This window comes from Coregonus lavaretus (genome assembly GCF_964263955.1).
Source record: "Coregonus lavaretus genome assembly, chromosome: 37".
Classification (NCBI taxonomy): Eukaryota; Metazoa; Chordata; class Actinopteri; order Salmoniformes; family Salmonidae; genus Coregonus; species Coregonus lavaretus.
Genome location: NC_140024.1, coordinates 31,388,473 through 31,403,813, shown reverse-complemented (window position 1 = coordinate 31,403,813; position 15,341 = coordinate 31,388,473). Strand labels below are relative to the sequence as shown.

Here is a 15,341-nt window from a genome sequence, read left to right as displayed (position 1 = left end):
AGCCTTGCGACTGTAATAAACGCTTTAATGTCTTACTCACATCGGCCACTGTGAACGAGAGCTCACAGTCCTCGGAGTGGCCCGTGACGGCGGCACTGTGTTATCCTCTAAGCGTGCGAAGAAGGTGTTTAGCTTGTCCGGGAGCAAGACGTCGGTGTCTGCGACGTGGCTGGTTTTCCCTTTATAATCTGTGATTCTCTGGAGTCCCTGCCACATACATCTTGTGTCTGAGCCGTTAAAATGCGACTCCACTTTGTCTCTGTACTGATGTATTTGATTGCTTTACGGAGGGCATAGCTGGACTGTTTTGTATTCGATCATATTCCCAGTCACCTTGCCATGGTTAAATGCGGTGGTTCACGCTTTGTTTTGCACGTTTTTTTGTTTGGATAGGTTTTAATCGTCACAGTGGGAACAACATCCCCTATACACTTCCTGATGAACTCAGTCACCGTCTCAGTGTATACGTCAATGTTATTCTCAGATGCAACCCGCAGCATGTCCCAGTCCGCGTGATCAAAACAGTCTTGAAGCATGGATTCCGATTGGTCAGACCAGCTTGAATAGACCTTAGCATAGGTACTTCCTGTTTTGAGTTTCTGCCTATAGGAAGGGTGGAGCAACCCAGACAGGTGTCTTGATATGACACTACAGAGTAATCCCCTTGTAATCCTTGCCCGAGCCATGCGCTCAGTTTCTAAATCCCAATTCCAATAAACAAAATGAAGCCAAGGTTTATGTCCGGCAAAAAGTTCAGCAGCATCCCCAGTCGGGAAATTACTGTGAGATGATGAACTGAAAATCCATGCAAAGATTTTCCTCTCAATTTAATACATGAAGTCATTCTGTCAGCAACTTGGTATGCTCCACATCACTCCCCAATCCATTCAAAATCCTTTCCCTCAGCTAAACATCTTTCTTAGCCGCTGTGGCTTTCTCAAGGAATTGGCAGGGTGCTGTTTTTGAAGGGAAGGCTTGCGTGACACTGCAGAAACCTCTCAAACATTGTGGTTTGGGGGAGTTTTTATAAACCAGACTGTAAATCCTGTGAGAGGGTAAAGCTACGCAATTCAGCGTTGGCTGAGTGTTGAGGCAGAGGCTTGTTTAATCTATCAGTTTTGTCGTTTCCTCAGCATGCGGCTTTTGGAACCCCAGAATGGACAAGCACTTGACTGTGTGCGTACTGCCTGCCACGGAATGAAAGTGTTTGTTGTTTTGCGCGGAGGGAACCTAGAATTAGGGAGCTAAAGTCATTTTCCCTGTGCCTCTGGTTCAGGAGGACGTCCTTCCCATTTAATTCTCCTTAGTCATTCAATACATGAAGCAACTTATCAATGAAAGTAGTCTAAATGTATCAGGTAATTTATCATGGTACTAAATGTATCAGGTAATTTATCATGGTACTTCATGTTCTTGGACAGGCATGGTGAATAGAATTTCACAGTCCCGTATCATTCAGACAGTAAGAGCATTCAAGAGTATCTAAATCATTATATCACCCTCAGAGATCCTCATGTTGGTGACGAACCCAACTGTTCCATCCTCTCAACACCCACACGCACAAGGAAACAACCACCCAAGGACCAGGAACCAACCATGCTTTCATTGTTGATCCCCTTCTGCCTCTCTGCTCTCATAGAGGATCACTTAACATTTGCCTTGAACTTGAGTGGAACAAGCAATAATGCAAAATGTGCTTGTCTGTTCTGTTCACCACTCTGCCCTGTGCCTAAGTGAACACTACTACTGTACTATGCTCAAAGTACAGAGGATGTTAATGGCTTCAGTGACCTTTAAACTCTTCAGTTCAGAGATTGGCTAGGTTAATCCACTGTGAACATGAGAAAATGTACTCCAAAACCTTCACCAGTATTAAAATCCCACTAGAATTTCTTAGACATGTACAGTATATCATGATTACACTCCAACAGCCTGAGACACCAACAACCGACTCTGCTGAGGCCTCAGCTCCCAGTGTCTTAAAGGAGCTCTCTGAGACTTGTGGTGAACAAAAGGCCTCTCCTACTGAGGCTTATTGGTTGCCATCTGGGGAATCCCTTTAATTCAACACTTCCTGGACACTTAACCTGTCATCGTCATACTGTTGTTGCTAATGTTGTTTCCATGCCACCACGACGGCCTCATTAGTTTCCCAGGGATCTAAAGGAGGCTGTAAAATAAGTCACAGTCCGACTTGTGATCATACTTGCCTCCAATTTACAAATGAAATATGATGGAGGAAGAGCGGCTGATTTTCTCCAGGGTAGTTTGTTTTAACCCTCTGTTGTAGCCTGCTTGTTTTGTTTTGATTTACTTTCCATCTAGCCGAACTAGAAATCAAGAATGAGCGGTGAGAGGACTGCAGTGTAGAAAACGCGTGTCTGGAAACATGGTTTGAGAAGCAAAGTGCGTTAGAAGAGCTGTGCTCGGTTCTGTTAGCGTCTCTCTTTACATGGCTTTCACTTTGAGGAGAGGGGTTCTTTGTTGTAGGCTTGTCTGTGGGCTCACTGTGTCTCCATAAAGCCCAGGAACAGAGCAGGTTGACAGCAGGCTGATTACCTGTCCTGTCCCATTCACTCAACACACTGCAGCCACAGCTTGGCCACGTCATGCATCATAAACTGACACAGAGTGATTACGATGTCATTAGGCCCCTCTCACCGCAGCTCGCCGCCACATTGATTTGCTCGCTCGTCTCTCCCAGGGAGTCAACAAAGACCTTTCGGAGGCTAGTAGGGGGAAATGGCCTTTCGAGCGTATTTCAAAAGCAATTTGGAAAGATTCATATTTTTTACAGTACAGGAGGTGAACAGATATCGTCTCCCCACAAATACAGATAAAACTGTAATTGATGGTGTTTTGAGTATTCAGTCTACATTCAGTCACACTGTTCAGGCTACATTCAGTCACACTGTTCAGGCTACATTCTGTCACACTGTTCAGGCTACATTCTGTCACACTGTTCAGGCTACATTCTGTCACACTGTTCAGGCTACATTCTGTCACACTGTTCAGGCTACATTCTGTCACACTTTCAATATCAGATGGAATGCCTTCTCTTCATATTGGTTCATGTCTTATTAGTAGGGCAATTCCACGGTAACGGAATTACGCTTTGATTCAGTAATTTTTTTAAACATTAAAATGTATGCAAAACAAAAACCATTGATTTCAAAGTTTAACAAACTATACAACTCTATGCACAAGGATTACTGTTAACAATTTACACAGTAAAATGTACACAAACAAATTCAGTGGAAGAACTGTGCAGATGCAAACTCTGATAACTAAATTACGGGAAAATCTCCCCCAGGTTATTATGCGAACATGTTTTCCAAAAACTCTAATATCTGCTCCGGATTAAGATTCAAAGGTGTCTGCAGAAAGAATGGGTTGTCAGCTATGACATTGCACCTTGAGTTTGAAAAAAATCTATTTTGGTTATTGAACTACAGTAAGTGAAGTGGATTTACATAATTATGGAAATGAATGTTATTCTCCATGTTTTACAAGTTTGGACATCACTGCACAGTAGAGTACAGTACAATACAATACAGAATAGTAGAGTGGAGTTCTGTACAGTACAATACAGAATAGTAGACTGGAGTTCTGTACAGTACAATACAGAGTAGTAGAGTTCTGTACAGTACAATATACTGTACTGTACTATACTCTACTGTACTGTTGTACTGTACTCTACTGTGCTCTACTCATTGTACTGTGCTATCCAAACTTGTGAAACATACATCTATGATAAGTTCAGATTTGGTCCAGTCCGGTCCGTCTGTGGACGTTAACATCAAGGCCAGGGTGGGCTGACGAAATTTCTACTACTTTTCAACATCCGTGGACGTCCGGTGTCGGTCGGTGCTCAGTGGGTGAGGATGCTGGTTTCAGTTCATGGAAAGGGAGGAGGCTCATGGGTAGGTGTCTGTAAGAGCTGGGAGAGGTGACATTAAGTGGAGGGAGAAGGAGAGAGAACTGTTTGAATACTCTTGGTTTGACCACCAGACAACAGAAAGACAAAGAAAACCATTATGAGCTGAACATAACAGTATGCCAGTGGAAGGCGGGACAGTAGCAGGTGACCCAACTGTGTGACCATTTTGAGTTCCCATTGTAGCCAATTCAGTTGCAGTAATTCTGGTACAGATTTTTTTGGTAATTCTGTTACCGATTTGGTAACAGAATTAAGAGTTTTAATCATTTATAAATCAAATGTATATCAGTAAAATCACTAACTAATTGGGAGGTCTACCATTACTTGTTACTTCAGTGAACTTTCATTATCCTCCCTCATGAGGGAGAGAAATGAGAAAATATCTTATGGGTTTTTGGTAATGGAATTACAAGGCGGAAAGCCATATTTCTTAAACTTACAGAAAGTAAACAATTTCTCAAACGAAATATGTGTTGATATTAGTTGGCAGGAGGCTTTACGTTAACGTTAATGTGTTTTGATGTATTTCTGATACTTTTTTACAACTTTTTCTGGTATGTTTTCTAAAAACCCTTTTCCATCTGTTTATCCAGAAATCAAAGCCTTTACTTCTGCCTAATTTTTAAGATGGAAAAAGGTTGAAAAATGTATCTATGCCTTCATTTCCCCAAAATATAGACTCTTAGCTTTCATTTGACACCCAATTTGATATGCTCCTATGAACTTCACATGTTGATGCTTATGTGTTCTTTTTGATGGAAATGCCCAGGAGTGGCAGGCAGATTTAGCAGAATGTTGTATTTAAACATTATTCATGTGGTCAATAGGCCTATTAAGCTGTGTGTCAATTGTTATTTACTCAAGTCTAATTGGATCCTGCATTTGCAACATATTTTTGGAGCAGGGAGGGGTTTATGCCCAATTAATGCACAGTGTTTGGCTGTGGCCTGTTCCTCACGCAGCTCAGAGCTAATGATTTGAAGCACTCTAATGTTGACTGCCTTGAATTAATGAGTGCTAAGCTCAGTGTCACCATGGAGCTTAAATCAGCCAGGCTCTCTCGCACTGTAGCTCTCTCTCTCTCTCTCGCTCGCTCGCTCGCTCGCTCTCTGATTCGTTGAGCGCACACACTTGCCTCCTTTTCTCCTGTAACGTCATAGTGCCTCGAAGCCTGTGGAATCAATTACTGTCCCTTGCCGCCTGTTCCTTCACCACAACCAAGTCCTTCATTGAGAGAATTAGTGATCGGTCCATGAAAGGATGTGGTGTCAGAGATCTGGCTGAATTAGTGATGATCAGTCCATGAGAGGATGTGGTGTCAGATCTGGCTGAATTAGTGATGATCAGTCCATGAGAGGATGTGGTGTCAGAGATCTGGCTGAATTAGTGATGATCAGTCCATGAGAGGATGTGGTGTCAGAGATCTGGCTGAATTAGTGATGATCAGTCCATGAGAGGATGTGGTGTCAGAGATCTGGCTGAATTAGTGATGATCAGTCCATGAGAGGATGTGGTGTCAGAGATCTGGCTGAATTAGTGACGATCAGTCCATGAGAGGATGTGGTGTCAGAGATCTGTGTGGCGAGAGGGAGAGACGAGAGGGAGACCAGTCTCTCTCGCTCTCTCTCCTTCTCTGACCTCCAGTGGTTGGGATTGAAGCAGTTCAATGCCTTCCTGCCCGCTAATCATGGTGGTGGAGCAGGGAGGAAAGAAGGAGAGAGAAGGGCCAAGTCCACACAACCACCACCCTTTGACTAATCAAGGCATCAGTTTACATCAAGGGCCTGCTGGCATGCCTGGATATCTCCCGTGTGTTCAGATGCACTTCCTGTCTTTGTGGCATCCCCTCCCGTACAGTGTCTGCTGGTGTATTCAGCGCTTTTTAAGTTACGTGTCTCTTGTCTTCCCCGTTCTCTCTTGCAGATGGAATCTCCCGTCTCCACGCCGGCCCCTCCCCCCCTCCACCTCCTGGCCGCCGCGGGCAACAACAGCGACAACATCGCGTCCCCGTGCGAGCAGATCATGGTGCGTACGCGCTCGGTGGCGTCCAACACATCGGACGCGGCCCTGGCCACGGAGCCCGAGTGCCTTGGGCCCTGCGAGCCCGGGACCAGCGTCAACCTGGAGGGCATTGTGTGGCAAGAGACCGAAGACGGTGAGTAGGCTAACGTTAGCCACTGCAGAGCCCGACAATTGTTGTTCCAATTGTTGTTCCACTGGTGTTCCTTTTGAACAGACAAAACAGCAGTGTTGTGTACTGGGCCTCAACGCATTTAGTCTGGGTCTTGAAAATAATAGAAAGCAATTCAGACCTTTTTACTTTGCCCACGGGTAAAGACGCACAAGTGCATCATCTCTAACATTGGCTCATTCAAGCCTTTCGCTAAGGTCAAAGTTCAAGTTCTGTTGTTATTATAGTCACACTAGTTTTGTCAGGAATTTGCCTAAAGTTTCATGTCATGCTGCAAAGGCTGACCTATTGAAGGTCTCCTGACTCAAACCATGACTGTTGAAGCTGCTTTAAATCACACTTTAGCCTAACTTTATAAGGATTTGTCCTCGTACTCTCCATGTTACACAATTCGGCCAATTATAACAGCAGTTGGCACTTGGCAGGCAGATGGAATCTTCCTGGATAAAAAGATGGCCAGTTCCTAGATGGCCTTTATTGACTTATTTTTCCCAGGAGTGCAGTTTGTTAATATCCAACAAAACCCCTGGCAACATAAAGCCAGACTTCTTTTCAACCCTGCCTGATGGGTAGTAGGTCATTGGCAACTCTCCCACAACGTAGGTCCAAGTGAAACGCTACTCCTTTGATCACACACATGCTATGCATTCAATCCATTTTAAATGTGTGTCTCTAGCAGATCCAGGTCACAGGGTCTGAATAACTTCCCCTAATCTTCTGTCACACATGCAAAAATAATGCAAACACCTAATCTTCAAAGCGGTGCATTTTTTAATCACTCGGTAGGCATGCAGGGTACAAATCGGCCACACAGCCACAGTCCTTTAAGCGCCCGCTCCGAGCCACTGAATATAAAGGCTGCCGCCTCATCAACATTCCCAGTGCACCGCGGCTCCAGCCTCTTTAAGTGTTTATTTCTGTTTTGCTTCTCGCTCCAGCCGTGGGCAACTGTGTCTTATTCATCCGAGTCCTCCATGGCGGCTCCAGCCTCTAGGAGAGCACATAGCCAGCTGCCCCCTGACTGTCTCCCAGCAAGGGAAGAGAAAGCGACTGCCGGGTCAGGGAGATTGGTGGGAGGATGGGGGAGGCGGCTCCAGACAAGGCTACTACATCTGTTAGTGACATGACCGTGGCTGCAAGCCAGCCAGCCAGCCAGCCAGCCAGCACCTACTATGTGTGCTCTTTGGTTCTGTCTCCTTTGGAGAGAGAGAACGCCCCCTCCGCCCTCGGGTCTTTTTCTCTCCCCAGGTGCTGTTTGGGGGTTAGTTGATAGACCCCAGTGTTTTCATCTGATTCCACTCTGCTGGGCTCAGGGGGGAGGTGGGAGGGGGGATTGGGAGGAGAAGCACTCTGTTCTGCAGGTGTAGACTGTTGTTACGGTCCCCGGTGCTGGAGAAACATTGGGGTTGCCGGAGTGCATATCCCCTCGCTTTGAAGCCAGTGTTTTGTCTCTCTGAAGTGGACAGATCTATATCTCAGTGTCACCCTGTGTGGGTGGGCAGTGGAACAAACAAGTATTCTGGTAGAGAAATATCATTATAGATAAAAGCACTTTAAAACACCTCCCCATAGCTTGTAACACATCTCTACCTTTATTTGTGATTATGACATTTCCTTTAAACCTTTATTTAGTCGGGTAAGAGAACAAATTCTCTTATAATAGCATCATTTTCCTTACGTGTTGAAGATACTCCTATGCAAGTTGTATCCACGGTTGAACTCATACAACAACCTACTGGCTAGGGTTTAATTGGAGAAGCCCAGTTACTGAGAGTTCCTTTTCAAGGCTCCATATTAGCCAGTGTTCCCCTTCTCCTCCCCCGAAAGAGACTTAAAAACAGACAGCCTAACACATGGGAACCAAATGAGTAAGCAGAGCCCCAGAGCCAATCGGAGAACACTGTGATTAGCCGTGATGTTAAGCAGTTCTGCCTCCTGCATGGCAACTCTCACATGGAGCTGCTCAGGCGTGCAATGTGGCGAGTATGGAGCCGGTTTAGCACGATGCACAACAGCTGCATTTTCACCTCTGCCTTTTGCCCTTGTGGGAGTCAATGAACAACAGACTCCAGTTAAACGTCTGCACCTCGCCGGAATAAAAGAGCACCGGAGAAAGGAATGGTGGTTGAGGTAAATAAAAGAAGCTAGTCCCGAAAGGACATGCCCTGCCGGATTCACCTTTTTCTCCAGGCTTCGGATATTATGTCTAGTCTCGGCATGAATGATTTATCCAACATAATTTGCGCTTAAAGGTAACAACCAAGATAGATAGATTTGACATCCAAATGGCGACCTTTAAAGAGAAGTTATGCATCCGTATGTGAGCCAATGAGCTTTTCACCCGTGTCAAGGTGCTGGTACGGTCTCCACCCTCTCTGACTCATTCAACCCTTAACATGAGAGAGGAGAAATGAGAGAGGGAGAGGTGTTTGAGTCAGACGGCTTGCAGTGTGGGAAATGAAGACCAGGGGAGGAGCAGGAATGGTATTTTAAGGCTGAGCTCTGACACAAATCCCTCAGCGTGGATATGGTGACAGGCTAGTGTCTCCGCGGCAGTGCAGCGAGCCAACCCGCCCAGGCCTCGCACGCCGCCGATACCTCCAAAATGTCAGCTCTGAAAATCGTAGGGAAGTTTATTGCTCTTGAAGCGCGGCCCAGAAAGCCTCACGCTCCGAGGGCCAGGGAACATAGCTGATTCCCAGCCAACGCTGCAGCCCCCGCCAAAGCTGTGTTACCCCTGTCAACCGCTCTCTTTCCCTCTCCACACACAGCAGGCTATTCCCCTAGCGGTCCCACAGGCACTCTGCCTTAATAGATCAATAATACAGGCTGTTTGGGAAACATGTTTTGTGGATTATTTATACTTTTACATAATTGGAGGATTAAGACTGTCAGTTTTAGCCGCCGTAGTTAGTTATTTGGCGTCGGAGCAGAAAGGTCGCTACGGAAACTGATATTACTGTCTAAACATTTGGAGAAGTCTTTTAAGCAGCGCTGACTTTTATTTTCATGAAAGGAGCGGTCGGTTCTGTAGCTCACTGCCGGACGTGCTCTCTTGCTCTTTTGAACACCGCCACCTGTCAAAGGCTTTGTTGAAAATGTTTTTACAAAGGAGCCTTGCTCTCCTTGAGCTTGCTCAGTGCTATGCCCTTGACGTACCGGAGAGAACGTTGACAAGAGGCCCGTAGCGGTCTACACTGGCCAGAGAGGAAAAAGAAGGGTAGGAAAAAATGAAACACGAAAGAGCTCTTGTTTTAACATGTCAGGAAGAAAGGAAAAATTAAATGGATGTTCAATTGAGCCTTCGCTTTCTCCCTCCCTCCCCCCCTCCCTTCTGTAGTCTTCCCTTCATATCAATGGGCTTTGTCCAATAGTCGAAGTGGCCAATTTCCCTGGTGCTGTTTGCAGCTCACCACACAAGACCCATTTGGAATTGAAATTCCATGCTGGCTAAAGGGCAGGCCCATTCTTTCTGGCTGACAACTGCATTCTTCCATACACTCCAATAGACCCTAACCCACTCCAATATACCTTAACCCACTCCAATAGACCCTAACCCACTCCAATAGACCTTATCCCACTCCAATATACCTTATCCCACTCCAATAGACCCTAACCCACTCCAATAGATCCTAACCCACTCCAATAGACCCTAACCCACTCCAATAGACCCTAGCCCACTCCAATAGACCCTAGCCCACTCCAATAGACCCTAGCCCACTCCAATAGACCTTGACCCACTCCAATAGACCCTAACCCACTCCAATAGACATTGACCCACTCCAATAGACCTTGACCCACTCCATTAGACCTTGACCCACTCCAATAGACCTTGACCCACTCCAATAGACCTTGACCCACTCCAATAGACCCTAACCCACTCCAATAGACCCTAACCCACTCCAATAGATCCTAACCCACTCCAATAGACCCTAACCCACTCCAATAGACCCTAACCCACTCCAATAGATCCTAACCCACTCCAATAGACCCTAACCCTAGCCCACTCCAATAGACCCTAGCCCACTCCAATAGACCTTGACCCACTCCAATAGACCTTGACCCACTCCAATAGACCCTAACCCACTCCAATAGACCTTGACCCACTCCAATAGACCTTGACCCACTCCAATAGACCCTAGCCCACTCCAATAGACCCTAGCCCACTCCAATAGACCCTAGCCCACTCCAATAGACCCTAGCCCACTCCAATAGACCCTAACCTTAGCCCACTCCAATAGACCCTAACCTTAGCCCACTCCAATAGACCCTAACCTTAACCCACTCCAATAGACCTTGACCCACTCCAATAGACCTTGACCCACTCCAATAGACCTTGACCCACTCCAATAGACCTTGACCCACTCCAATAGACCCTAGCCCACTCCAATAGACCCTAACCCACTCCAATAGACCCTATCCCACTCCAATAGACCTTGACCCACTCCAATAGACCTTGACCCACTCCAATAGACCCTAGCCCACTCCAATAGACCCTAGCCCACTCCAATAGACCCTAACCCACTCCAATAGACCCTAGCCCACTCCAATAGACCCTAACCTTAGCCCACTCCAATAGACCCTAACCTTAACCCACTCCAATAGACCCTAGCCTTAACCCACTCCAATAGACCCTAACCCACTCCAATAGACCCTAACCTTAGCCCACTCCAATAGACCCTAACCTTAACCCACTCCAATAGACCCTAGCCCACTCCAATAGACCCTAACCCTAGCCCACTCCAATAGACCCTAGCCCACTCCAATAGACCCTAACCTTAACCCACTCCAATAGACCCTAACCTTAACCCACTCCAATAGACCCTACTCTTAACCCACTCCAATAGACCCTAACCCACTCCAATAGACCCTAACCCACTCCAATAGACCCTAGCCCACTCCAATAGACCCTAGCCCACTCCAATAGACCCTAACCTTAGCCCACTCCAATAGACCCTAACCTTAGCCCACTCAAATAGACCCTAACCTTAACCCACTCCAATAGACCCTAGCCCACTCCAATAGACCCTAACCCACTCCAATAGACCCTAACCCACTCCAATAGACCCTAACCCACTCCAATAGACCCTAGCCCACTCCAATAGACCCTAGCCCACTCCAATAGACCCTAGCCCACTCCAATAGACCCTAGCCCACTCCAATAGACCCTAGCCCACTCCAATAGACCCTAACCTTAGCCCACTCCAATAGACCCTAACCTTAGCCCACTCAAATAGACCCTAACCTTAACCCACTCCAATAGACCCTAGCCCACTCCAATAGACCCTAACCCACTCCAATAGACCCTAGCCCACTCCAATAGACCCTAACCCACTCCAATAGACCCTAGCCCACTCCAATAGACCCTAACCCACTCCAATAGACCCTAACCCACTCCAATAGACCCTAGCCCACTCCAATAGACCCTAGCCCACTCCAATAGACCCTAGCCCACTCCAATAGACCCTAACCCACTCCAATAGACCCTAGCCCACTCCAATAGACCCTAACCCACTCCAATAGACCTTAACCCACTCCAATAGACCCTAGCCCACTCCAATAGACCCTAGCCCACTCCAATAGACCCTAACCCACTCCAATAGACCCTAGCCCACTCCAATAGACCCTAACCCACTCCAATAGACCCTAACCCACTCCAATAGACCCTAGCCCACTCCAATAGACCCTAGCCCACTCCAATAGACCCTAGCCCACTCCAATAGACCTTAACCCACTCCAATAGACCCTAGCCCACTCCAATAGACCCTAACCTTAGCCCACTCAAATAGACCCTAACCTTAACCCACTCCAATAGACCCTAGCCCACTCCAATAGACCCTAACCCACTCCAATAGACCCTAACCCACTCCAATAGACCCTAACCCACTCCAATAGACCCTAGCCCACTCCAATAGACCCTAGCCCACTCCAATAGACCCTAGCCCACTCCAATAGACCCTAGCCCACTCCAATAGACCCTAGCCCACTCCAATAGACCCTAACCTTAGCCCACTCCAATAGACCCTAACCTTAGCCCACTCAAATAGACCCTAACCTTAACCCACTCCAATAGACCCTAGCCCACTCCAATAGACCCTAACCCACTCCAATAGACCCTAGCCCACTCCAATAGACCCTAACCCACTCCAATAGACCCTAGCCCACTCCAATAGACCCTAACCCACTCCAATAGACCCTAACCCACTCCAATAGACCCTAGCCCACTCCAATAGACCCTAGCCCACTCCAATAGACCCTAGCCCACTCCAATAGACCCTAACCCACTCCAATAGACCCTAGCCCACTCCAATAGACCCTAACCCACTCCAATAGACCTTAACCCACTCCAATAGACCCTAGCCCACTCCAATAGACCCTAGCCCACTCCAATAGACCCTAACCCACTCCAATAGACCCTAGCCCACTCCAATAGACCCTAGCCCACTCCAATAGACCCTAACCCACTCCAATAGACCTTAACCCACTCCAATAGACCCTAGCCCACTCCAATAGACCCTAGCCCACTCCAATAGACCTTAACCCACTCCAATAGACCCTAGCCCACTCCAATAGACCCTAACCCACTCCAATAGACCTTAACCCACTCCAATAGACCCTAGCCCACTCCAATAGACCCTAGCCCACTCCAATAGACCCTAACCCACTCCAATAGACCCTAGCCCACTCCAATAGACCCTAGCCCACTCCAATAGACCCTAACCCACTCCAATAGACCTTAACCCACTCCAATAGACCCTAGCCCACTCCAATAGACCCTAGCCCACTCCAATAGACCTTAACCCACTCCAATAGACCCTAGCCCACTCCAATAGACCCTAACCCACTCCAATAGACCCTAGCCCACTCCAATAGACCCTAGCCCACTCCAATAGACCCTAGCCCACTCCAATAGACCCTAGCCCACTCCAATAGACCCTAGCCCACTCCAATAGACCCTAGCCCACTCCAATAGACCCTAACCCACTCCAATAGACCCTAGCCCACTCCAATAGACCCTAGCCCACTCCAATAGACCCTAACCCACTCCAATAGACCCTAGCCCACTCCAATAGACCCTAGCCCACTCCAATAGACCCTAGCCCACTCCAATAGACCCTAGCCCACTCCAATAGACCCTAACCCACTCCAATAGACCCTAACCCACTCCAATAGACCCTAGCCCACTCCAATATACCCTAACCCACTCCAATAGACCCTAACCCACTCCAATAGACCCTAACCCACTCCAATAGACCCTAGCCCACTCCAATAGACCCTAGCCCACTCCAATAGACCCTAGCCCACTCCAATAGACCCTAGCCCACTCCAATAGACCCTAGCCCACTCCAATAGCCTTGATGTAAAAGCAATAGAGGGCCCAGAGGGAGCTCCAATGGCCCCTGACCACTGAAGTCATTAAGAGATACCATGTTACACACCACAACTACCATTTGACTAATGTTCCTTTTAAAAACTCGATTCCCCACCAAAATAACTGTATCATAAAGAGATGGATCTGGCTTCAACCCATATTGGACGTTTTGGACATGAACGTTGAGATTTAGCCAAGACATCAGTAATTTCTTTGTTCAGTGCCGCTCCAGAAATCATCTATCACTTACATTCAATATAAATGTCAAACAGGAAATGTTATCAATTTATCCTCTCCTCTCCTGTATGCATCTTGCTTTCAGAATGTTTAGTGCACATTCATACAGCGTGACTGACACACAATAAGACCCGACAGGAGCTCATTTTCAGGAGGAAAACATCATTCTGCTAACAACATTATAACCATGTGAAAGGCATACAAATAACCCAGTTATCACTCAAACCATGGAAGAATGGAATTATGTGACCTTTTCAGACTTCGCTTTTCTGGTGAAAATGTTGAATCGGCAAGTTAATCAGATGCTGAGGTTATAGTTTGAGCATGTGTTACATACATTTCTATTGGGCGCTGTGTGTGTGTGTGTGTGTGTGTGTGTGTGTGTGTGTATTAACCCTTCATCACCCGATGTGATACAATGCATGATGACACAAGCCTTTGATTTCAACCTCCACTCTGATTTGAATGTGTGGTGGCTGGTGGGAAGTCAATGTTACTAGTAGGCTTTCTGACATTGACACTACAAGAAATATAGCTACTGGTGTGTTCTTTAAATTGAGACTCATATTGTAATTTGAATGCTACTGTGTTCGATATGCATCTTGCGCATATCAAAAGTGTTTCAAATGCCACATGAATTTAATCTTTCTCGCTAGCTTTTTTTGTTGTACACCATTAATGCAAGCTTCAGTTATTAGTACAATGCCTGTATCATTCCCCTGTAGTTAACTGATGTGTGTTCACTACATACCAGCATTTCTAACACAACCTTTTTCTCTGAGTTCTCACTTTCTTGTCTCCACGGTCCCTTGATGAACCAGTCTGTCGTAGCAAAATGGCTGGTGTGAGCAAAGTGCCAACCCCCACAGGGACACGTCGAGGTTTCCAAACCTTATTAGCAGCCAGGTTTACATCAGTCACTCGCTGTGTGTGTGTACCGTGATAATTACCTCAGCTGGTTGAACGGCGCATATGAACGATTTGAGCTTTTGCTCAAGGCTTTTAGCAGGATTATTAAAGCAATTTTACACAACCTTTTCTCTTAACAACCTAAACTTTAATTAAAACTGTTGGTGAATGATGTACATTGACAAATGTCTTCAACCTTCTCTTATTTCAGTGACATGATCTTTCATATTTGTCTTAGCTACATTTGTAGCAGTTAAAGAGATTGTAACAAACTCATATTAGAGCTGAACCTTGAAAGGGGCAAAACAAGTGGCGGGGTGTCCACTTTGTTGTTGTTTCAACTGCAGATTTCCCCTTTTTAATTGGAATGGTCAGAGAAAAAGGCCAAAACCACTGAGATGTGTGGAGCAGGAGAAATCTGAGGTACCTAAAGGACTTCTATTAGCTTTAAACCTTCATAATCGCGGTCGGAGAATGCTGAGAAGCGGTTAGAGGTGTGTTGAGTAGGAGAGGTCAGGGGTCGGCCGAGGCCCTGTGGCCTGCAGACTTGACCAGCTGCAGGGGAGCTGAATATGGAGCTCCCAGTAACCTAATGAAACACGTCAGTGGAGACCTGGGAGCCGCTGACCCATGCAGCCAGGAACAACCCCCTGACTGATATTCTCTGCCATTAGGGTCTTATTCATTAATAG

General features: G+C 46.6%; 1 protein-coding gene across 4 annotated transcripts in view; it reads left to right on the top strand.

Moving 5' to 3' along the window:
* LOC311111712 (zinc finger protein 609-like) overlaps positions 1-15,341 on the top strand; it is an 88,426-nt gene that overhangs the window by 55,969 nt on the left and 17,116 nt on the right. For all 4 annotated transcript variants that reach the window (XM_084154515.1, XM_084154516.1, XM_084154518.1 and 1 more), the window contains exon 3: positions 5,864-6,095. In XM_084154515.1, coding sequence (XP_084010641.1) covers positions 5,864-6,095 — 232 coding nt within the window. The remainder of the gene's footprint in view (positions 1-5,863; positions 6,096-15,341) is intronic.